Source organism: Malania oleifera, chromosome 1, assembly GCF_029873635.1.
Source record: "Malania oleifera isolate guangnan ecotype guangnan chromosome 1, ASM2987363v1, whole genome shotgun sequence".
NCBI classification, from domain to species: domain Eukaryota; kingdom Viridiplantae; phylum Streptophyta; class Magnoliopsida; order Santalales; family Ximeniaceae; genus Malania; species Malania oleifera.
In genome coordinates this window covers 2,926,422-2,951,226 of record NC_080417.1, presented here as the reverse complement: position 1 = coordinate 2,951,226, position 24,805 = coordinate 2,926,422, and the positions used below count along the sequence as shown (strand labels likewise).

The 24,805-nt window shown below is 37.9% G+C and overlaps 1 protein-coding gene across 12 annotated transcripts in view; it reads right to left on the bottom strand.

Annotated features, from left to right (window-relative positions):
- Nucleotides 1-24,805, bottom strand: part of LOC131153740 (elongator complex protein 4) — a 36,380-nt gene that overhangs the window by 4,259 nt on the left and 7,316 nt on the right. For 5 of the 12 annotated variants that reach the window (XM_058106228.1, XM_058106242.1, XM_058106247.1 and 2 more), the window contains 3 exons: nt 21,566-21,860; nt 21,239-21,465; nt 21,055-21,130 (listed from right to left, as the gene is read on the bottom strand). In XM_058106228.1, the coding sequence (XP_057962211.1) occupies nt 21,055-21,130; nt 21,239-21,465; nt 21,566-21,596 (334 nt within the window). In that variant the 5' untranslated portion in view covers nt 21,597-21,860. The remainder of the gene's footprint in view (nt 1-21,054; nt 21,131-21,238; nt 21,466-21,565; nt 21,861-24,805) is intronic. The other 7 variants (XM_058106238.1, XM_058106197.1, XM_058106187.1 and 4 more) reach the window with 2 other exon arrangements.

The following is a 24,805-nucleotide window of genomic DNA, read 5'->3' as shown; positions in this document are numbered from 1 at the left end:
AACCCCTTGGGTAACTCTTGAATACTCTAGCTTGGTGGAGGAGTTTCACCAAGACAAGATCTCCTCCTTGATATTCCATGTATCTCCATTTCTTGTCTACCCATTCTTCATCTTCTTAGCTGCCTTTGCCAAAAATGATTTGGCCATGTCTGTTTGCTCATCCCTCCCTTTGGAAATTTGGAGGCTGATCAATTGTTGCCCATATACTCTAAAACAACAATATTGGGCATCAATGGTAGTTGTCCTATGGCTAGTTCAAAAGAGCTTCGATGTGTGGATTCACTTCTTTGTAAGTTGAAGGAAAATTGAGCTACATTAGCAACATTGCCCAATCCATTTGGTTAGCACTCACATAGTGCCTCAAATATAACTCCAATAAAGCATTTCCCCTTTTGGTTTGGCCATCAATTTGTAGATGAAAGCTTGTGGAGAAGTTGAGATTTGAACCCACGAGTTGAAAGAGCTCCATCCAAACTCGCCCTGTGAATCTTCGATCCCAATCACTTACTATTGTAATCAAAAATCCACAATAAGCACATGTTTAAAGAATAGATGAGCCGCTTCTTCTTCCATACAGTTCTTAAGGCAGGTATAAACACCCCATGCTCGAAAACTCTATCCACAACCACCATGATGGTATCATACCCTTCAAAATTGGGTAAGGAAGTGATGAAGTCCATAGAAATGCTTTCCCAAGGCTGTTTAGCTTCCTCTCAATGAAATTGTTGGAAGCACCTGTATCCACCAAAGCATGAGTACACAATTCATTCACCATGGTATTCACATACACACGACCCTTCTTCACAGTTTTGGGTATCTCAACCTTGGCCTTGACGGAATTCAAAAGTTGTAATGACCCCATTTGTGTATCATCTTTTGGATGATCATCCTCCTCTTCTTGAAGCAACACAAAGAGTTTGTTCCTCTTCAAGAATTCCATAGCTCAGGGAAGGCCTTCACAAAGGAAGCAAGTGAACTTTGATTTGTCACCACCACTTTTGTTTCCACTATTTGTTTTGCCTTTGTTGCTTGAGGATGGCTTGTGATTCCCCTCCTTTGCTCGACTTCCATTGAATCCTCTGCCTTTCCCCTGGGATGGGTCAGACTTTTTGAATCATAAAAGATATTCCGCAACTGCTATTGTTGAAGCAAGCTATTGCGGACTCTACCTTTGTAGTTCTAATCTAGCCCATGGTTATAGGCCATCTATGAATGCAAAAGGACTCCTCAAGAATGCCAGAGATTTCAAACAGGAGCTCAGAGAATTCTTTCACATAGTCCCAAACATTCCCTTCATGTGTAAGCCATTGAAGCTTACCACAAGCTTCATGCTCCATGTTCTCAAGATAAAATTGCTTCTTGATCTCCTCATTGAAATCATCTTTGGTGTTGATTATGCAAGTGAGTTTCTCCATGTTAGAAATCTTTGCCTCCACCATGCCATGAGAGAGTCCAAAAGATAAAAAAGTGCAGTCTTGATCTTCTTGGAATCTTCTCTTATGCCCATAGCCTCAAAAGATTGATCAAGGCTCCATAAGAAGTTATCAAATTCTCTAACATTCATAGAGCCACCAAAAGATTTTGGTTGTGGAACATCAATTTTAGATGTCATATGGGTAGCAATATTACCTTGAGTTATCACTATCTTACAAAGAGATCAATTTGGCTTGATCTACTTGATTTCTTCCTTCATGACCACAAGATCTTCTTGGAGTAACCCCTTCACAACGTCAAGTTGGTTCCTTCATGAATCCACTACAAATTTTAGGCAGCCTTGCATCCCCCACGAAGCTCATCGTCAAAGGGACTCAAGCCCTTCGATGCGCTAACCAATCTCCTCAAACCTATCTTGTCCATCAGCCATGACATGCTCAACCTTTGCGAGCCAAGCATCCATGGAAGCCACAATGTCCCTTGGGTGAGACTTCTCCTTCCTTCCCTAATTGATATCCTTGTCTCGTCCATGTTGCTCTCCTGCATTGGCAACACTAGAGTCGGACACCTTGCCTTGTCACGTCCCCACATAACCAGGCTCTAATACCACTCCTGGCTTGGAAATTTCACCAATTCCTATGCAGCACTTAAACACTCTTGGAAGACTTAAGAGTGCTAAGTCAATCTTGAGGTGGCCTTGCATCTCTCCACGAAGCTCATCATCCTTTGACTCAAACCCTTCAATGCACTGACCAATCTCCTCAAACCTATCTTGTCCATTAACCACAACATGCTCAACCTTTTTGAGACAAACATCCATGGAAGCCACAATGTCCATTGAGTGAGACTTCTCCTTCCTTCCCTTGCTGATACCCTTGTCTCGTCCATGTTGCTCTCCTGCATTGGCAACACTAGAGTCAGACACCTTGCCTAGTCACATCCCCGCATAATCAAGCTCAGATACCACTTTTCACAGGCTTGGAAATTTCACCAATTCTTGTGCAACACTTGGACACTCTTGGAAGACTTAAGAGTGCTAAGTCGATCTTAACCCACGCAAACAAAACTAAAAAAGCAATGAAAGAAAAAAATAAGAAGGATATATAACTCACTTTGCTTGAATGATTACAAATAAGATTTCTACCCCTATTTGATCAATTTGATCATATGGCCTACAATGAGCATCTAGAGTGCTTCATCGAAATATTTAATACCTTCTTAACTCTATTATAATTACACCTTCTAGATATTTCTCTTCTCTAGAGACTATAAAAATTACATGTGCCAATTGCACATTCTAGATCTTTCTCCAAGAAAACTAGAGAGAAAATCAATTAAGAGTCCACGTAATGTCCACATAAGCATTCACATGGTGCCACGTCACCCATAAGTTAGCAAATGTGACAGTATGTTGTGAGCCTTCCATATGCCTAAAAATGGAGTTGTTAAAGGTGAACCAAAGTTGGCATAAAGGCCAATCTCGGTTGAGAAAGAATGAGAGAGACTGGTAATGAGTTCCCTTGAACCAATATTTGCATGTTCTAAATTTCTATATTCAAAAATTAATTTTCAATTATTTTTCAGAGTTTTTTAAAATACTTAGAATAATGTTTAGGACAAAAAGACACTCACCTCCCGTGACCTTTGCCAAAAAGACACCAACCTCCCCTCAAGAAACTTGTCTTTTTTGCACAAAACAAAGGGAGGTTTGTGCCTTCTTGGAAAATTTCAGGGAAGGTCCCTGGAATTCTTGAAACCTCAGGGGAGATTAGTGTCTTTTTTTTTTTGTCAGTGTCTTTTGCCCTAATTTTTAAAGTTGTTATTGATAAAAATATTGTTATAGACAATGGCGGAGAAAGCACTTGAATTTTCTATCTTTCAAAATTATAGAACTTTTTCATTTTGTACATAATGAATATATTTGGGAGGTGTATGCTTAGACATACCAATTTATCTTTAGTGTTGCACAATTTTTGCCCTCAAATTTTTAGAAGAAATTGCCCAAGATCATGTAGATTGATAGGAAAGGATTCATTTTTTAACCTAAGTTGTGCATTTAATGTGCACTAACGAAAAATCAGGTTGTATCACGTTAGAAATACAAAAAGAAGTTTTGTGGAGTACGACCACAAATTTGGAAGAAGTCCAGCCAGATGAGGAGGTTTATCTGAAGCAAGGAGGCCATAATTCCTCCTCAAACAATCCATCCAACTCCTGGAGTACTACCACAAATTTGGAAGAAGTCAAGCCAGATGAGGAGGTTTATTTGAAGCAAGGAGGACATAATCACAATCAGGAGTTGGATGAATTGTTTGAAGAGGAAAATCAACTTTTATTGGAAGAGGTTTGTGAATTTGAGGATAATTGCTTGCACTCACCCCCTTTGATAGGTTTAGATTCACAGATCTTTGTGGAAGATGTGGTTTGTCTAGCTAACACTGGAGTGGGGGAATCAAAGCATGTAGATCCACAAAAAGGTGTAGAGAATCTTAATGTTTTTCTCCTTCTGATCATCAACATATTTTCTTCAAATTCCTATAGTTTCATAAAGCCTTGAGGTTGAAGGAACAGCAGCTAACAGAACCCTTTTGAGCAATTCTTCACCTCCTTGCTTAGGCTCTTCTTCCATGCATATGTTCCCAAGTACTCATAGGGAGTTTATTAATTCTAAACAAAGTATTCTACCTTTGCCTGTGAAAGACACTAAAAGTTTCTTTTGAAAGAATGACTTGCTTTTCCAAAGAGAGTTAGGTTCTGCAGGTAGATTTTTGATTGTGGAACCACTAGGGAACGAGAGATATAGCCGACACGTGCGGGAGTTGCTAGACACTGAAAGTTTCTTTTAAGGAATGGGTTTTTGAATTTTTCTAGCTTCTAATAATTCCTCGGGCACCCGGGGAGGGGGGTGTGGTTGTGGTATAGTGGTTGTTTGGGACACTAGTGATGCTTGCAACTTGACGTTTTGATGGGTTACATCTTTGTCTTTGTTCTTTTAAATGCCAGGGGGGTGCCATGATTGCTTGGGACACTAGAGTTGCTTGCAAACTGATGTTTAGTTGGGTTCCTTCTTTGTCTTTGTCTTTTTTATGTCAAGGATAAGAGGCGGTGGCGATCACCTTTGTTTATGGTTTATACTGTCTCTATTTAAAGGGAGTTATTTGGGATGAGCTAACTACTTTTTATGGATTTTTCTATCCCAACTGCTGCTTAGGAGGTGATTTTAATGTCATCAGATCCACTGATGAGAAGGGAGGGTCTAGGATTACTTCTAGCATGAGGGGTTTTGATAACTTTACCAAAGAATGTGACTTGTGAGATATTCCACTCTCCAATCCCTAATTTTACCGAGTAGCATATGGTGCTAAGCCAATTGCTACTAGGATTGACAGTTTTGTGTTCAGCACAATGTGGGAGGATGTATTTCCCTAATTGACTCAAGAAGTGTGCCCTATAGTGATCTCTAATCATTGTCCTTTAGTTTTTGAGTCTAACCCTCTGAAATAGGGGCTTAAACTATTTAGATTTGAGAATATGTGGCTTCCTCACCCTGATTTTTGGAGGCTAGCAAGCGAGTAGTGGGGGGAGTGCAATGTGGAAAGTTGGGAGGGATTTTTCTTTATGAGGAGATTGAAAGTTTTGAAAGCTAAACTTAAAACCTAGAAGTTTTTGGGGACATTCAATCTAGGAAAAAAAAAAAAAAGGCATTCTCTAGGAGCTTATTATGTTAGAATGTTTAATAGGAGGGCATATCTCAGAAGAAAATGTTAGAAGAAAAATTCAGTCGATTAATGTGCCAGAACAACTTCTTCTGAGGGAAGATATGAGCTGGTGGCAGGATTCTTGGATGAAGATATGAGTTGGATGGGGATTGTACCAAAAGATTGTTTCATAGGCTCCATGCCCGGATGGTTTTATGATGGCCTTTTTTCAGGATTGTTGGAATTTTTAAAGGTTGATCATTTCAAATTCTTCCATGAGTTTTTTTGACAATGGGGTGGTTGGTAGAAGTCTTTACTCCAAATTTATAATTCGGGACCTAAAAAAGACTCTACTAGTAAAGTTAATGACTATAGACCAATTGGCTTGGTTACAAATGTTTACAAGATTTTAATGGAAGTCTTATCTAAAAGATTAGCAATGGTCTAGGTGGACAAAATCTCCCATAATCATAGTGCTTTTATCAATGAAAGAAAGATATTAGATGCAACATTTGTAACTAATGAGGTGGTTGAGGACGTAGTCAGAAGAAACAAGATGGCTTGGTTTTGAAATTGGACTTTAAGAAAGCTTATAATCAGGTTAGTTGGGGTTTCTTGATTGCGTTATGGATAGAAGAGGCTTTGGAGGAAGATGAAGTGGAATTGTGGGAGTCTCTCCTCTATGGTCTTTTTTGTCTTTTTAACAAGGAGGCCGAGTCTTGGTTTCAAGCTTCTAAGGGTCTGAGGCAGGGTGACCACAATCCCCTTCCTTTTCAATATTGTGACAAATGCTTTAAATAGGATGAGTGATAGCAGGGTAGAAAGAGGCTTGGTGGAAGGGATAAGATGTGCGTAATGAGGATCTGCCCATTTCTCATCTTCAGTTTGTGGACAATATCATTCTCTTTATTTCGAAGGATAGAACCATTCTACACGTTTCTGAGAAGGTGTCAGCTTGTCGGGGTTCAAAATGAACTTTTCTAAGAGTGGTTTGGTGGGATTAGGTATGGAACAGAGCCCTTTGCTAGGTTAGCAGGTTGCAGCATTTTGAGTTGGCCTACTACATATTTAGGAGTTCCTCTAGGGGGCAATCCTACTGCTAATTTGTTTTGGGACCTAATCTTTGAGGGAATTGCTAGAAGGTTGGATGGGTGGAAAGTAGCATCTTTCACTTTAAGGGATCGCATTGCTCTTATCCATGCTTATCTTTCTTCTATCCCCTTGTAATTTTTATCCCTTCTTGAAATTCTAGTGAAGTTTGTCCAGAGATTAGAGAAGTTGATGAGGAATTTCTTGTGGTTGGTGAGCTAGAGAGATCATTTAGTGGGTTGGAACATTGTGAGTAGGTCAAAAAGGGAGGGAGGCCTAGGTCTAGGTAATTTGGTGTCTAAGAACATTCCTTTGGTGGGAGGATGGTTGTGGTGTTTTCCTTCAGAACCTAACCCTCTTTGGCACAAGGTTATAGATAGTAAATTGGTGATTCACAAAATGTATGATATGCTAATGCAGGTGTTAATATTACTTGTTTGAGTCCTTATAAATTTGTGTCTCAAACCTATCAATCTTTCTTCCCTGATATCTGTTACAAAGTGGTAATGGGGAGAAAATCCATTTTGGGGAGCATAATAGGATTGGGAATATATCTATGGCTATTGGTTTCCCTCATTTGTTTCATCTATCTGATCTTTATAAGTCCCCTACTATTGCCCTCCTCATTTTGCAAAGGGTGGCCATTCCTGGGATTCTAATTTTGGGAGGAATGTCAAAAGAGAAACTATGAGCTTGATTCTTTTTGTGTGTAGGTGGGGAGTAACAAACATGTTTGGAAACTTGATTCTTCTGAGGATTTCTCATGCAAATCTTTTTTGTCTCATTTGATCCATGAGCCTAATGTCAGCCCTTTTCATCTTTATTACCTAAAGTTAAAGTTCCTTCAAAGATCAATGCTTTTTTCCTAGTCTGTCGTTCTTGAAAAAATCAACACTAATGATCAAACTTAGCAAGAAGGACCCAACAATGCTCTATCTTTGTATCATCCACTTCAAGAGTGGGGAAACCTGCTCTTATATGTTTTTACGTTGTCCCTTATTTTAAGGACTTTGGAATAATCCGATTGGGATTGTTAGAGGTTATTTATATCTTTTAGTATTATTATTATTAAGTGTGTTAGTATGTCTTTTAGTGAGAGTTAGTAATGGTATTATTGTCATTAGAATGTATTTAATTTGTATTATAAATAGAGGGAGAGATCTATCTTCAACTTAGGTCATTCATTTCAAAGTCTCAGCATGGTATCAGAGCATGATCCAACCTAAACCCTACTTACTCAGCTGTCGTTGCTAGGAAAACTATTCCCGCCGTTGTCCTTGTCAAATCCACCTCCACCCGTCATTATTTCAGAAAACCAACCATATACCCAAACCAAAAACCCTCTGAAGCCTAACCCCACCAAACCTCATCGCTAGAAAAGATCTCATGCGCTAGCCAATTCCTGGCAATGCTGACCCCACCCGTCGACGCGTGTGAGTTTCTAACCACCTTCCCCCCCCCCCCTTTTGCCATGTTCTAATTCCTTCTCTAGACAATATTATCAAGTTGTTGGGCATGTTTTTTGCTAAAAAAAACCAACCCTTTTCAACCATGCACTCATGATAGTCCGCTAATTTCTATTTGGGGTTTGTGAAGGCTTCTTTGTGAGTTTCTTGGAGCAGTGGCAATGTTCTTATGTCCAATTGTGAGACTGTGGCAGTGGTATATCAGTCATTGAGTTGTTCACCTCATCCATGGTTGTGTCGTGCTTTAGATAGTTTGTGATTGTTCCGATTCATTTTGATTGCTCTTCTTATTTGACATTGGTGTGGCTACAAGTTTGTGAGTGTTGGGGTGGAGTCTATGAATCCCAAAAATCTATTTCCTGCATCACTGCCACAATTAACGACTCAAAAGTAGGATGGAAAGAACTACGTTCAATGGTCTAAAGTTGTTCAAGTTGATTTAGAAGGATTAGGAAAATCTGACCACTTGCTCCAATCTGATTCTTCTGATGAGAAGAGAAAAGAAGTGTCGGTTCAAGCAAATGCCTTGATTGTTTTCTCTCTTATGGAATTCAATAAAGCCATAAATTGCATGGATGTGTATGCATCTAGATACGTGCAAGGAGGTTTGGTATTATGTCAAGCTTCTATACTCTAGTAATATCACACGTATGTATGATTCATCTCAAGAGTATTTCCGGTTACAACAAGGAGATAGGAGTACTGCAAATTATTTTGAAGAGATGAAGCGTATTCATGAGAAGCTTAACGTTGTGCAACCTATAACTGCCAATGCTTGAGAGATGCAAAAGCAAAGGGAGCATATGACAGTCTTTCAAGTTCTAGAAAGCTTGAGACCCAAGTTTTAGGCAATCCAATTCCAAGTACTTAGTAGCGTCAAACTATCATCATTTGTCGATGTTTATTCTCGTGTCTATCGAGCTTCCTTTAGCATGCATTCTCGTGCTCTTGCATTTGGCTCTGAGAGGATAGCCTTTGCTACACAGGGTGATTCTAGTTATTTACCAAACAACTGCAAAAGTTATCAAGGTGGTTCAAGTGGTCGTGGTGGTAGATACGAACAACGTAGAGGTACTCCTTGCAAGTTTACTCATTTTCGATGGGTATTATTAAGCAACGTTGGGATCTCCACCGTAGATATTCACGTGTTGCCAATGCAGCCACCACCAACTCCACACCTTTGGGGGAAGGCAATACCGCCACAGCTAACTCCTCACCTTTGGCGCTGAGTGGGGGGCAACATACTATATCCATGTCAAAGGAAGAATATTCCAAGTTCCAGTAATATCAAGCCTTCTCTTCCCATTGCATCACTTGCCCAAACAAGTAATCCCACAATATGCCTGTCATCCAGTACTTCTCGTCCGAGTCTTTGAGTCATAGACTCCGCTGCCATTGATCATATCACAGATATATCTAGCTTCTTCTCCACTATTCAATATCCTGCAAATTTACCTTGTGTTACTCTTGCTGATGGATCCACCACTGCAATCAAGGGAATCGAAACTGTAAATCTCCCTTCTTCTATTTCTCTTCCTTCGGTTTTTTATATTCCCAAATTTCCTTTCAATCTTATGTCCGTTAGCAAAGATTACTAAATCCGTGAACTGCTTCCTGGCATTCTTCCCTAGTTCTATGGTAATTTAGGATTTGAAGACGAGGAAGACAATTGGCGGAGGGCATGAAGCTGGTGGACTCTATCACTTTGAGCCGCTATCTCCTTCTACAGCCTACACTATTGCTGCCACACCTTTCCAAATTCATTGTCGTCTTGATCATCCTTCACTAGAAAAGTTAAAATGTCTTGTTCCTAGTTTGAGTCCTATGTATAGTCTTGATTGTGAGTCTTGTTAGTTGGGAAAGCACCATTGTGTCCCTTTCACTTCCTGAGTCAATAAACGGGCTACAAGCCCTTTATGTTAGTACATTCTAATGTTTGGGGTCCTAGTAAAGTTGTGTCCAAGCTAGGTTCTCAGTACTTTGTAACCTTTGTGGATATGATTATTTAAGAATGACTTGGTTATATTTAATAAAAGATCGTTTCAAGTTATTTAATGTATTTTGTGCCTTTTGTTCTGAAATAAAACTCAATTTGGTTTGCCAATTCCAATACTTCATAGTGATGAAGCTAAAGAGCATTTCAGTGTACAATTTACTAGTTATATGACTCAGTTTGGTATTGTCCATCAATCATCTCGTATCCACACTCCTCAACAAAATGGGGTTGTAAAGAGGAAAAATAGACATATCCTTGAAATCACTCACACCTTACTTTATCAAATGCATGTACCTAAAGCGTTTTGGAGCGATGTTGTACTTACTGCTAGTTATCTAATCAATAGGATGTCAGCCTCTATTCTTAGTGGTAAAATTCCCTACTCCATTCTCTTTCCTAATTCACCTTTATTTTATCACCCTTGTAGATTTGGGTGTGTGTCCTTTGTTCATCAACTAGCTCCTGGGGTGGATAAGTTGGATCCTCGTGCTATAAAATGTATCTTTCAGGGCTACTCATATACTCAAAAGGGGCATCATTGTTCCAATCCTATGCTTCTAGAAGTGGAGAAGAATTGAAATAGTATTTCTTATTATTGTAAAATTAGGTACAATCTGAATGTCTTATAGACTACAAGGATAATCTAAAAGGAAAGAATAAAAAAGGAAAGAATAGAAAAAAAGGAAGGAATGACAATTGCTAACAAATCTCCTAGAATATCTCCTAAGAATATATCCTAGAATATCTCCTAAGATTATTTACATAATTACATAAATTTCTCCTATAATCGAGGAGAGTAGATTTACATAATTAAAGAAATTTCTCCTATAATCAAGGAGAGTTGACTAAATAAATTTTGAAACTTTCCAACACTCCCCCTCAAGCTGGTTTGAAGATGTCTTCCATAGCCAGCTTGCCGATCAAATTTTCGAATTGCTTCTTTGGTAGTCCTTTTGTAAGTATATCTGCCACTTGTTCAGTGGTAGAGATATAGGGTAAACAAATCAATCCACTGTCCAACTTCTCCTTTATAAAATGCTTGTCGACCTCAACATGCTTTGTTCTATCATGAAGCACTATTGTGAGCAATGACTATGGCAGATTTTGTTATCACAATACAGTCTCATAGGTAGCGGATTAGTGACTTTCAATTCTTCCAATAATTTTTTTAATCCACAACACTTCACAAACTCCATGAGCAACTGCTCTAAATTTTGCCTCTGCACTACTAGCTACCACAATTTGTTTTTTGCTTCACCATGTAACCAAATTTCCACCAACAAAGGCACAATAACCAGAAGTTGATCTTCGATCGGTTATACTCCCAACCCAATCTGCATCAGTGTATACCTCAACTTGTAGATGTCTATGGTCTTGAAACAATAGACCTTTTCCTGGAGTTCCCTTTAAATGTCTCAGGATTCTATAAACTGCATCAAAGTGGTCAAGCCCTGGTGAGTGCATGAATTGGCTTACCATATTGACAGCAAAGGCTCTGTCAAAACGTGTATGTGATAGATAAAGTAGCCTTCCAACCAATCTTTGTTACTGGTCTCTATTGGTTACTTCCTCAGGCTAGGCAGGTTATAGTTTAAGATTAGGCTCTATAGGTGTCTCAGTTGCTTTACACCTTAGTAAACCTATTTCTCCAAGCAAGTCAAGCACATATTTTCTTTGTGAAACAAAAATACCTTTTCTAGTGAACTCATAAATTATTCATTATGTGTATTCTCAGACAAATCCAAGGTCTTGCCTTGACTCAAAATTAAGTAAATTAATAAAAAAAAAATGAAGTACTTAATTTATCATAATATTTATTCATAATGTGTTGTTTACTAATATATATCAAAGAAGCACAAAGGTCACAACATAGTAAGAAAAACGAAGAAGACATGGATTATGCACAACAGTTGATTAGGAAAGCACTATGCTGAGAGAGATGCATACTTAATCTACTCTAGTGATCGTCAAGAAGAAGAAGAATGCATGTAAATGGTAATGACATAGTACAAACCAGCGGTAGGGTCCTAGGAAAATAGGATGACTTTTATATGGTTCAAAATTTAGGACTTTGACAAGTACTAGTTTTGCATATGTTCCATATCGAGAAAATACTTCAAGTCACCCAAATCTTTAATCTCAAATTCATTAGCAAGCATCTATTTTAATTTCTCAAGTTCCTTGCTATCATTGCCTGTCAAAATAATATCGTCAACATAGACAATTAGAATAGCAACCTTTCCTTCACTTGAGTGCTTATAGAACATGGTGTGATCAGCTTGGCCTTGGCTGTAATTATGACCCTTCACAGCCTTCCCAAAGCGTTCAAACCAAGCTCTCGAAGATTGCTTGAGCCCATACAATGATTTTTTCAATTTACACCCCTTATCCTTGCCAAGATTACCTTCAAAACCTGGTGGTAATTCCATAAACACTTCATCCTCTAGATCTCCATTTAAAAAGGCATTCTTTACATCCAACTGGTGTAAGGGCTAGTTAGAATGCACAACTAAGGAGAGTAACACTCAGATTAAGTTTATCTTGGCCACTGGAGCAAAAATTTCTTGATAGTCAATTCCGTATGTTTGTGTAAACCCTTTTGCAATGAGTCTCGCCTTATATCTCTCTATATTGCCATCAGCCTTACATTTAACTATAAACACCCACTTGCAACCTACAATTTTCTTTTCCTTTGGCAAATCAACAATTTCCCAAGTATTGTTGTTCCACAGTGCATTCATCTCTTCAAGAACTGCTAACTTCCAATTCGGATGATCCATAGCTTCCTAAATGGACCTTGGAACAAATAGGTGAGAAATATTGATGTAAAGGCCTTATGATTATGAGAGAGAGTCTATAGTATGATAAATATTTGGCAATGGGGTGTGTGGTATAGGTTCTAACTCCTTTCCTAATGGCTATAGTTACATCAAGGTCAGTAGATTGATCAACTAGAAGTGGGTGTGGGCTTACAAGGCTAGGGCTCATAAACCCTTTCTTTCATTCATCAATAGGGCCCTGGTCGGTCACTTTTCCGGGCTGGGATCGATAAGTGGAAGTCATAGAAAAGAGATCTTTATCTTCACACCTCAGATCAAGAGGAAGGGTAGCTTGTCAAGCTGGCCTATAGATATAATAATATCTTATATATAGTAGTAGAAGGATTACCTAGGAATTGGGATTTCCAAATGACCAGTTTTTGGAGGTGATGATTGATTCTGCTTTGAAATAGTGGGATGACCCTTAGTATTAGAACATTATCTGCCTCTAGTATAAACACAAAGCTCAAAAGAGGGATTATTCTGTAACAATTCTCCCCCTATTTGTGATTCCCTTATGCTTTGTACGGGCAGTTTGGGATTTCCATTTTTTTCACTATTTAAAATTTCAGTTCCTTGAATGTTTTGTATAGGGATGTCAATGTCAAGGAAAACATTAGGCATTGGTATAGAAGTTTACCAAAACTGATCTTCACTACTCTCTTTCTCCCCCTGAAGATAAGTTTGGTTAACGTAAGACTAATTTTCAACAAAAACGACATCCATACTGATGTGAATATTTTTTTGTTTTTGGATTCAAACATTTATACCCTCTTTTATTGGAAGCATATCCAAGAAAAACACATTTTTCAGCCCTAGGATCAAGTTTAGATCTAAGGTGAGCTGGAATATGAACAAAAATAGTGCATCCAAATACTTTTATAGGCAAATCAAAAATTATCCTATTATCAGAAAAGGATCTTTTTAGGCATGCCAAAGGAGTGATATACTGCAGCACACGGATAGGCATTCTATTAATAAGGTAACAAGTAGTTAGAATAGCATCCCCCACAAATATTTTGGAATATGCATTGAAAAAATTATAGCCTGTGAACCTCAAGTAAATGACGATTTTTTCTTTCAACGATGCCATTTTGTTGTGGGGTGTCACGACAAGTGGATTGATGTTGAATCCCTCTTTTTTTCAAAAAATTTCCCAAAACTTGGTTGAAATATTTTGTACCATTATCCGTACGAAGTATGCTTATTTTTGTGTGAAATTGATTTTCGATCATACTATAAAAATTCTTGAATAATATTTCAACTTCAAATTTTCCATTCATCAAATATACCCAACAAATCCGAGTATGGTCATCAATAAAAGTCGCAAATCATTTTTCCCCGTTAAGGTAGTAACCTTAGAAGGACCCCAAACATAACTATGAATCAAATAAAAAGGTTTTGATGCACGGTAGCCTTTTGAAATATATGGAACTCGATGACTTTTTGATAACTGACACACGTCACAATGAAGAGAAGTACAATTCAAATTTTTAAACAGATTAGGCAACAAATATTTTAAATAAGAAAAACTAGGATGCCCTAATCTAAGATGCCAACGCATTATTTGATCACGCACAGGGATTGAACTAGTACTACCACTCAAGCCCTGAGCTTGTTTATTGCTGAATAGGGTATCATCAAAATAAGAAAGGTCATCGATCATCCTAGCACTGTCAATCATCACCCCCGAGTTCTAGTCCTAAAATTCACAGTGAGAATCAAAAAATATGGTACGACAATTAGAATCACAGGATAATCTACTAACAGACAAAAGATTGCAAGTAAGTTTAGGAACATGAAGGACAAATTTTAATTCTATTTTCCCAAAAAACTCTAATTGAGCCTGCTCCTGCAATGGATCAGAGACCCCCATCTGCAATCCTAACCTTTTTATTACCCGAACAAGGATAATAAGATTGAAACAATTGAGACGTACTAGTTGATGTAGTACGGTTCTAAGTAGCCTTAGTCCTACGGTTGACCCTCTTTGTAGCACACACACAAGATCACAATCTATGAGAAATTGAATTAACCAAGCATGAACATCACAAACATATTCTAATGATCACAAGTTGTTGAGAATTTGAAAACATATATGATTTGGTTCAAAGCCCTTAGTTGATCATTTCATTCAAGTAATCAAGTTCACTTTAAAAGATGTTATATTAGAAGTCTTTGATCACAAGTCCTAGTGTACAAATCAAATATCCCTAAGCATGGTACTAGCAAACATGTTCATGTTGAAAATCTAGGAAGATTCAAAGAGAATGAACAAGGTTTTTCAATCAAAGCTTCAGGTAGAGTTTCAAAGTTTACAAGGTACTTTTAGGGACTGTTTTAGATGGTCACAAACAAGGAATTGAAACGAGCTTACCAAAAGGGTTTGTAATATCAAACACCAAGACACACAAGTACTCGATCGCACCACGAACAAGCTTGTTGATCCTTAGGAATCTTAAGATAAAAATGAAGCTTGAGGTGGTTGTAACCTGTGAGCTATGAAAGAGGTGTGGGTGTGTAGTGTTGATGATGACGTTGATGTTGTCGTGGTCTCTCACCACCCAATCTCCAAGGAGACGGAACGTAGCACTAACTCACTCACAAGGAGAGGAACAAGATTCACAAGTTCAAGCAAAAGCTTCTTTTTTTCAATTGATAATGCAAGATGTCTTTTACAATACAAGTGATGGCATATTTATAGCCTTACATGCACATGACTTGCACATGGCTTCTTGAAGATTAAAGAAAATACAAAAGTAAAATAAAACATTTAAAACATAGGTAATGAGGTTCCTAGGAAATAGTTTGTCATAGGAAATAGATGCCTAGGAACTATAATAATTATGATAGTGGAGTCTAGGAACTTAAAATGAAATAAATGCTTCTTGAAAACCCAAGACTCTTTGACTTGCAAGCTGTCATCCTCTTTCCAAGCTAGCTTCTAAGAGAAGCTTCAATTGCTACAAATAAAGTTCACATCAATGGTGGACTTCGGGTGGTTGTCCACGTGTCATAATATCCACGAAAGATACTCGAGGTGCATGTTGATCCCCATCACTAGTCATATGGTCAGATGCACCTAAATCAATAATCCATGGTGCAAAGGCTAAAGAGCTGGAATAGGCACTCGACATATTACCTGTTTGGGCAAAGGAACCAATAGAAGTACCAAATATCATATTGGATTTCAGCTGTTGAAGAACCTGATCCATCTACTTTGAACTTAGAACATTGGTTTGGGCTTCATTTGCTCTAGGAATCACTTGGTTGTTACCAAGTCCAGGTTCGCTGCTCTTCCAATTTGCCGGTTTTCCATGTAGTTTCCAGCAGGTTTCTCGGGTATGGCGTGGCTTATAACAATTGTCACACCATACTCAAGTTTTTGATTGGGATATGATCGTTGTACAGAGGCATTAGCAGCAACCAAAACAGTAGGATTAGCAGCAACCAAAGCTGAGTTCTCAACTATTCCATCAGCCCCTTTTTTCTTTAGCATAACATTCCGACGACAATCTACACATCTCACTTCAGAAAATACCTCTTCAATTGGAGGCAGAGGTTGTCTACCAAGAATCCTCCCCCTGACCTCATCAAACTCATCATTGAGTCCAGCCAAGAATTTAAAAATTCTTGCATTTTCCACCATCTTCTTGTTGTAGTTGCAATCATTAGGGCTCTTCCATTCATAATCATTGAATAGATCCAAGTCCTGCCACAGTCCCTTAAGGACATTGAAATACTTAGTCACACTATCTTCCCCTTGTTGGGTCTTGCCAATTTTTTGCGGCAATTCATAAATCTGGGAATAATTTTCAAGGTCAAGATGCATCTAACTAACATTATCCCAGTGTTCTTTTGCAGTAGGATAGCACATGTAATTAGCACTAATATCTTCATCCATTGCATTCACAAGCCAAGCCATAATCATGGAAGTTTCAGCATCCCATATAGTATATGATGGGTCAACTCTGTTTCACCAATAAGGTACCCAATCTTACCTCTCCCGCAGATATACATTCAAACTGACTGAGACAATCTCAAGAAGTTGGCTTCATTGAGACGGCTATTTGTGATTTGGACTAAATGGGTTTCGGTATAGGCTACCTTGATTTCAGTTTTCGTGTTGACCACAGGTTCAGGTCTGGCCATGGTGGAAGTTTCGGAAATTTCAAACATAATGGAGTTTGAACAGAGTAAAGGCAGTGAGGCTTAGGTTTTAGAGGCTAGGACTTCCAAAAGGAAAAGAAAGCCAGGCTCTGACACCATCTAGAAGTGGAGAAGAATTGAAATAGTATTTCTTATTATTGTAAAATTAGGTACAATCTGAATGTCTTATAGACTACAGGGATAATCTAAAAGGAAAGAATAATAAAGAATAGAAAAAAAGGAAGGAATGACAATTTCTATCAAATCTCCTAGAATATCTCCTAAGAATATATCCTAGAATATCTCCTAAGATTATTTACATAATCACGAAAATTTCTCCTATAATCAAGGAGAGTAGATTTACATAATTACAAAAATTTCTTCTATAATTAAGGAGATTTGACTGGATAAATTTTGAAACTTTCCAACAATGCTGCATCGCTTCTTTTTTTATGCCGATGTTACGTTCTTTGAGTATACACCTTACTACCCCAGTCCCTAAGTGCTTTTGAGCTCAATGAGTCTCTTCCTTTGCCTAATCCTCTAGATTCTACTTTGTTGTCCTAGCTGAACCAACCATCTGAGTTCCTATGTAGTTTGTGTCCTTCTCATCATCTTGATGATCCTAATTTGCAAGTGTATTCACAACGGCAGCTCTAAGGAAGAGAGTCCCCTCTAGCTTCTACTACCACACATTTGGTTTCCTCGTCTGATGATCATATTCCCCATGATGTTGATCCTCCCATAGCTATTCGAAAAGGTAAACGCACATGTACTCAACACCCAATTTCCAATTATGTTTTTTATAACTTCTTATCACCCTCCTATTATTTTTTTGTTACTGCTCTATCATCTACTACCCTTGCTAAATCTGTTTTAAAATCCTCAGCCCACTCTGATTGGAGGAATGCTATGGTTGAAGAGATGAATGCTTTACATGACAATGGCACTTGGGACTTGGTACCTCTTCCTCTTGACAAGTCTGTGGTTGCTCAAGGGGAGTCAGGCTTATTGTGTTGGCTCAAAAAGGCTCTATATGGTTTAAAACAGTCTCCCAAAGCATGGTTTGGTAGTTTCAGTGTTGTAATACTTGAGTTTGGTCTTTGACAATATTCAATGTATCATTCTGTATTTTATCATCATACTTCATCGATTAGGATCCTTCTCATTGTTTATGTGGATGATATTGTTATTACAGGTGATGATGATAAAGGAATTCAGAGTCTCAAACTTTTTCTACAAACTAAGTTTCAAACCAAAGATTTGAGACCGTTGAAATACTTCTTGGGTATAGAAGTATCTAGATCTCATATGGGAACTGTTTTGTCACGAAGTAAGTATGTTCTTAATCTATTGGATGAAATTGGATCGTTGAGATCTAAACCGGTTGATACACCCATGGGTCCTAACAGCAAGCATGTGTCAGATATGGGTGATTTTAAACCTAATCCAGGATAATACCAGAGACTTACTGGAAAGTTGAATTATCTCACAATCACTCGACCGGATATATCTTTTGCAACAAGTGTTGTGAGTCAATTTCTAGATTCTCCGAGGGCAAGTCATTGGGGCGTAGTAATTCGCATCTTGAGATATCTCAAAGGTGCATCAAGGAGAGATTTTTTATATCATGATCAGGGGTCACATTTATATCCATGGATATACAGACTGGGCTGGGTCGCCTTCCGACTGGAGATCCACAACCGAGTACAATATCTTGGTTGGTGGTAATTTGGTTTCTTGAAAAAGTAAGAAACAAACTGTGGTGGCCTAATCAAGTACTAAATCAGAGTATAAAGCTATGGCTCACACTACTTGTGAACTTGTCTGGTTGAAGAACATGTTGGAAGAATTGGGCATTTCGCATTCTTAGCCTATGAAGTTGATGTGTAACAATCAAGTTGCTCTTTATATTGCCTCCAACCCGATCTTTCATGAGCGGACGAAGCACATTAAGTAGATTGCCACATTGTTCGAAAGAAACTTGTGCAAAAGCTCATTACTACCGCTTATGTAAAGTCTGCTATGCAGCTTGCTGATTTGTTTACCAAAGCATTGGGGGGTACTCATATTAAATTTATTTGTAACAAACTAGAAGCATATCATATTTATGATCCAGCTTAGGGGAAGTGTTAGAAGTTATTTACATCTTTTAGTATTATTATTATTGTGTAGTATGTTAATTAGTGAGGGAAGGGGAGCTTAGGCGAAATGGTAAGGTTGTCGTCGTATGAACAGGTCACGGGCTTGAGGCATGGAAACAGCCTCTTGCAAAAATGCATGGCAAGGCTGCGTACTATAGACCCATTGTGGTCTGTCCCTTCCCCAGACCACGCATATGCGGGAGCTTTGTGCACCGGGCTACCCTTTTTTATGTTGTTTAGTGAGGGTTAGTAAGGGTATTGTTGTCATTAGAATGTATTTAATTTGTATTATAAATAGAAGGAGAGACTTATCATCTTTTAGTTACATTATTCATTTCTAGATCTCAAGAGGGATATTTGGGGAAAATTTGTGTGCCTAGCTTTTTTAGAGCACTTCTATATTATTGTGTTTGGAGGTTCTGGTAAGAGAAAGGAGAGGAGTCTTTTATGGTGGTGTACTATTATGGCTATTATTTGGTGCAATTGGTTGGAAATAAGTGCTAGAATCTTAAAAGGTGTCGCCATTTCTAGTAATATGCTTTGGAGCAAAGTGGTCTTCCTGGCGTCCTTTTGATGTGTTTGGCAAAATGTTTCTTCCAGCATGTTTCTTTCAAAGACGTGCAACTGGATGGACCAACTGACTAACAGCATTCAAAATGTGGTTCCACAGCATATATTGTTTGCAGATGATATTGTATTGATTGATGAAACTAGGGGCGGAATAGTAGCTGAGTTGGAATTATGGAGAGAAGCTTTAGAATCTAGAAACTTTATGATAAGTAAAAATAAGACAGAATATATGAAATGTAATTTCAATAATGGTAGGAAGAATATTGGAGACAAAGTTAAACTTGATGATGAAGAAATAAATAGCACTTGTAGATTTTGATACCTTGGATCTATTATGCAAGCTAAAGGAGAAACTGAAGATGATGTAATATATAGAGTTAACGCAGACTGGGTAAAATGGGGAAGTGCTTCAAGTGTGTTTTGCCTTTGTGATCGTAGAATATCCTTAAAATTAAAAAAGGGAAGTTTTATAGGACAATTATAAGACCAGCTATGTGATATAGATCAGAATGTTGGGCGACAAAGAAATAGAAAATCCAAAAAGTGAAAGTTGCCGAGATGAGAATGCTTAGATGGATGAGTGGTGCTGGTATAACACTGAAAGATAAATTAAGGAATGAACATATTCGGGGTAAGTTAGGTGTAACTCCTATAGAAGATAAGATAAGGGAGGGACAACTCAGATGGTTTGGATACTTGCAACATAGGCCACATAGTGCGCCAGTGAGGAAGAGTGAGTTAGTTACTGTGGGAGCAGTAGAAGGAGTAAGGGTAGACCTAAAATAACTTGGAATGAGATAGAAAGGATTTAATAGCCCTAAATTTGTCAAAATAAATGGTCCATGATAGCATAAATTAGGGGAAAATGATTCATATAGCCGACCCCACCTAGTGGGACTTAAGGCTTGGTTTTGTTGTTATTGTTGTTGTTGCTCTTCTATTGTAACGGAAGGATATCTTGTTCTCCCTGACCTTTTCTTTTTTCTTTTTCCATTTTCTTGCTTTTATTCCTTCTCTTCCTTCAATGCAGTTCTCTGCTTATCAAAAGAAAAAACAATAAAAATAAAAATCTCAAAGCCAAGCTTGTGATCATAGAGGACCTATTTGCTTTTTCCCATTACCAATGGAGCTGCACCCCATGTGAGTGGGAATTTAAAGATGAGAAGAACCAGGGATCAAGCATAATCTAATCAGTGATGGGGAGGCTCAATAGTCAATAAGCCAACTTGCTTGTAAGGCTCAAGGCATTTAAACAGATTTCAATGCTATTGTACAGCAATCCCTTAATCTTGTATTTTAATATTTAACAAATACATTTTGGAGTCTTAGGGTACTAGGAGCCTTCTAAATGCAGCTCTCTGTCCAAAGCATAACATTATTAGATTTTTCATGTCAACCCACTTGTAAGAAGAGCAATACTAGAAATTTTAGAGAATGGAACCTTTCCCAGCAAATAAATCATAAATGCCCATGAAGTAACAATTTAGAAAACAGTCAAAAGACAGAAATTCAGAAACTAGAACAGTGCACTTAATCCCCTAAATGCAGCCTTCTATTTCCCCAATGAAAATTCACACAAACGCAATGAATTCAAAAGGCACAATCAGGTTTCTTTACCCCAGTTAGATCAAAATTCATGCAATAATATGAACTGGAAAGGGAGAAGAAAACAATTCTAAACAAGCTTACCCCTATGACTATCAAGATTCTGCTGATATTCACCAAAATACTTTTTATACTGCCAAGCAATCCTCAACCCCTTCTCCTGCAAATTGATGAAATATACTATTTCCATCACAATATATTAATGTTTCAACCAATCTAGAGAAAAAGATAAGTGAACATATAAAAGAGAGAAGGGGGAAAAAAACACCTGTTCTGGATCATGATAATGGGATTTATCGTCTTTAGACAATACCGGACTTGGCAAAGTACCCAGAAAAGCTCTGGGGTCCGTGGAGGGGCTAGAATAGAGAAGGGGCTGGTTATGAACCAGTCCTTGAGACATAAAATTCCTCAACAAAAGCATATGATGAGGTGCTTCTGCATCTTCCATTACCATCACTAGGCTTCCCAGAGGAAATCCACCACCTAAAATCTCTACAACTCAACCAGTTGGGGGGGGTGTTGAGAAAAGAAAATTTATTGAGAAATAAATTATCCAGGAAATTTAAATTTTAAAAAATAAAAAGCATATTACTTGTTTCAGTTGTTTCCAACATATATGTCATAACTAATTTCAATACATGGAAGGTTGTAGAGGATTACTGTCCAGATCAGGTATCCCGGATGATAAAAAGATGGTGCCACTGGGTCCAGACTTGAGTCCAGGGTTCTGAAATGAGGGTACAGCTGATACGTTGCGGGAGAAGCTGCTGCTCCGAGTCTTAGTTGCAGCCATGACTGCAGAATGCTCACAAAAAAGGATAGAGAAATTCGAAGTAGCTTTGTTCCAGTTGTGGGATGTTCACAGCTTGCATATGCTGGGAATAGTACTATAAGAATGGTGGAAATCAATGTGGTAGCTCACCATAAACAAAATGCAAAAAATTAAAATCTGACAAATAACAGCTTTTATGATGCAGACAGGAGAGAGAGAGAGAGAGCATCCATAATACTTAAACATATATGGTCTACACTTTTGACATAAATAATAAACATATATGGTCTACACTTTTGACATAAATAAAAACATTGTGATATCTTCATCCTACTCAAGTACTAAGCCTTAATAATGAGTTAGATCATCCCAATTTGCAGGTAAACACACAGCGATTCTCAAGGGAGGAGAGCCTCCTCCAACTTCTACTTCTGCTTGTCAAGTCCCCTCGTCAGAGGATCCTACTACCCAAAATGTTGATCCTCCTATAGCTGTTCGGAAAGGTAAGAGCACTTGTGCCCAACATCAAATCTCCAATTTTTTTTTCTATGATTTCTTGTCACCCTCATATTACTGTTTTGTTAGATTTCTATCTTCTATTGCTCTTCCAAAATCTATTTTTGAAGCCCTATCCCATTCTAGGTGGAGTACAATGGTTGAAAAAATGTATGCACTATATGATAATGAATAACGATACTTAGGATTTGGTACCTCTTCCTCCCGATAAGTCTATAATTGGTTGTCATTGGGCGTACAATGTCAAAGTCAATCCAAATGGTTCTGTAATTTAGTTAAAGACCCACATCGTTGCTAAGGGATATACTCAAGTGTACGGTTTAGATCATTCAAACACAATCTCTCCAGTGGCCAAACTTGCCTTAGTATGTTTTTTGTTCATCTCCTTAGCCAAAACTTGTCACTGGCCTCTACATCAATTAGATGTGAAGAATGCTTCCTTACACAGTGATCTTCATAAGGAGGTCGATATGGAGCCACCACCTGGGTTTGTTGCTCAAGGAAAGTCAACCTAAGTGTGTCAGCTCGAAATTATTACATGGTTTAAACCAATCCCCCAAAGCATGGGTCGGTCGCTTTACTATTGTAGTAATTGAGTTTGGTCTCCAATAGTGTGCATTAGATCACTTTGTATTCTATTGTCATACTCCATGCAACAGGATTCTCCTTATTTTGTATGTAGATGATATTGTTATTACCAACGATGATGATCAAGGCATCCAAGGCCTACAACATTTCTTGCAAGCTACATTTCAAACCAAATATTTGGGACTATTAAGTACTTCTTAGATATAAAAGTATCGAGATCCCATATGGGAACTGTTTTGTCAAAGAGAAAGTATGTTCTTGATCTTCTAGATGAGACTAGACTGTTAGGATCCAAGCCTATTGATACACCCAGGACCCTAATAGTAAGTTTGTGCCAGATATAGGTGATTTGTTGCCTAACCCAGGACGGTAATGGAGACTTGTTGGATAGTTGAATTATCTCATAGTCACTCGATCGAATATGTCTTCTGCAACAAGGGTTGTGAGTTAGTTTCTTGATTCTTCGAAAAGAAGTCACCAGAATGCAGTAATTTGCATCTTGAGATATCTCAAAGGTGCAACTGGAAGAGGTTTCTTATATCAAGATCAAGATCACACTTGTGTTCAGGGATATACTGATGCATACTGGGCTAGGTCACCTTCTGATAGAATATCTACAACCACATATTGTATCTCTGTTGGGGGTAATTTGGTTTCTTGGATGAGTAAGAAACAAACTGTGGTAGCTAGGTCAAGTGCTAAATCAAAGTATAGGGTCATTACTCACACTACATGTGAACTTATTTGGTTGAAGAATACATTGGAACAACTAGGTTTTCCCACATTTTTTACCTATGGAGTTGATGTATGACAACCAAGTTGCTATTCATATTGCCTCCAACCTGGTCTTCCATGAGCGAACAAAACACATTGAAGAGATTGCCACTTTGTTCGGGAGAAACTTGAGCAAACCTAGGGGGATGAAAGCCGCCCGCCCATTAACGTATCCCTAATAATTCACCGGCGTAATGCCTCAAGGGGGAATCGAACCCGTGACCTTGGGGTCCCCAAAGTCACAAGTCGCCTTTACCAACATAATTGTTATGTTGGTAAGTGTGAGTTAGTAAGGGTATTTTGGTCACTGGTATGTACTTGACATATATTTATAAATAGAGGGAAAACCCTATCATTGGGGTAGGGTCTTCCATTTTACTCAATTCAACACAATCAAATCGATTTGAATCTATCAATTCACACAATTCTTGACCTATCATATCCTAACAAACCCAATTAGATTAAAACCGCAAAGCAAACATTGTTTTCTTTTTATTGCTTTTATGTTTAGATGATTACCTTCTATTCCTTGTCTACGTCAGTTTGTGCTTAAAAAGAGGATAAAATAGAACTTTAGGTCTTACATTGCCTTCACACAGCCATTCTTTGCTCTAGAAGGAGTATAGTGTTCTGCCATTGAGAAGAAGGGAGTGGTACTCATGTTTCGTTGTGTTGTTAGGATTCATAAGTTAGTTTTTTAGTAATTTGTTCAATTATTTTCATTTTTCTTAGGTTAATAATTTTTTCCCTTCTCAATCCAAGAAAGAATATGCATGAAATTTTATTTTTTTTTTAATTGTTTATAAACACCAAAAGTTCAATTTTTATTATTTTTTTCTTGATTCTCCCTTCCCTTATTATTAATATTTCCTAACACATTCTCCTACTTTTCATTCATGTAGGGAAAACATACACATGAAATGATAATTTTATTATTATCATAATTTAAATGTATTTTATTATTTTTCTTGTTGTTTGTATATTTATATATGTATGCCATTTAGAATTGATTTTGGAAATTATAAAATCTTATGATTCCATTTAATTCTCGATTTGAAAACTATGTTACATATAAACCCATCCCCCCCTCCCAAACCAGTTTCACATAGCTGATCGAGATTAATTTGCAAGAGGAAAATGAGTGGATATGAGAAGTGGTGTTTCGAAAAATAAGTTTTGATC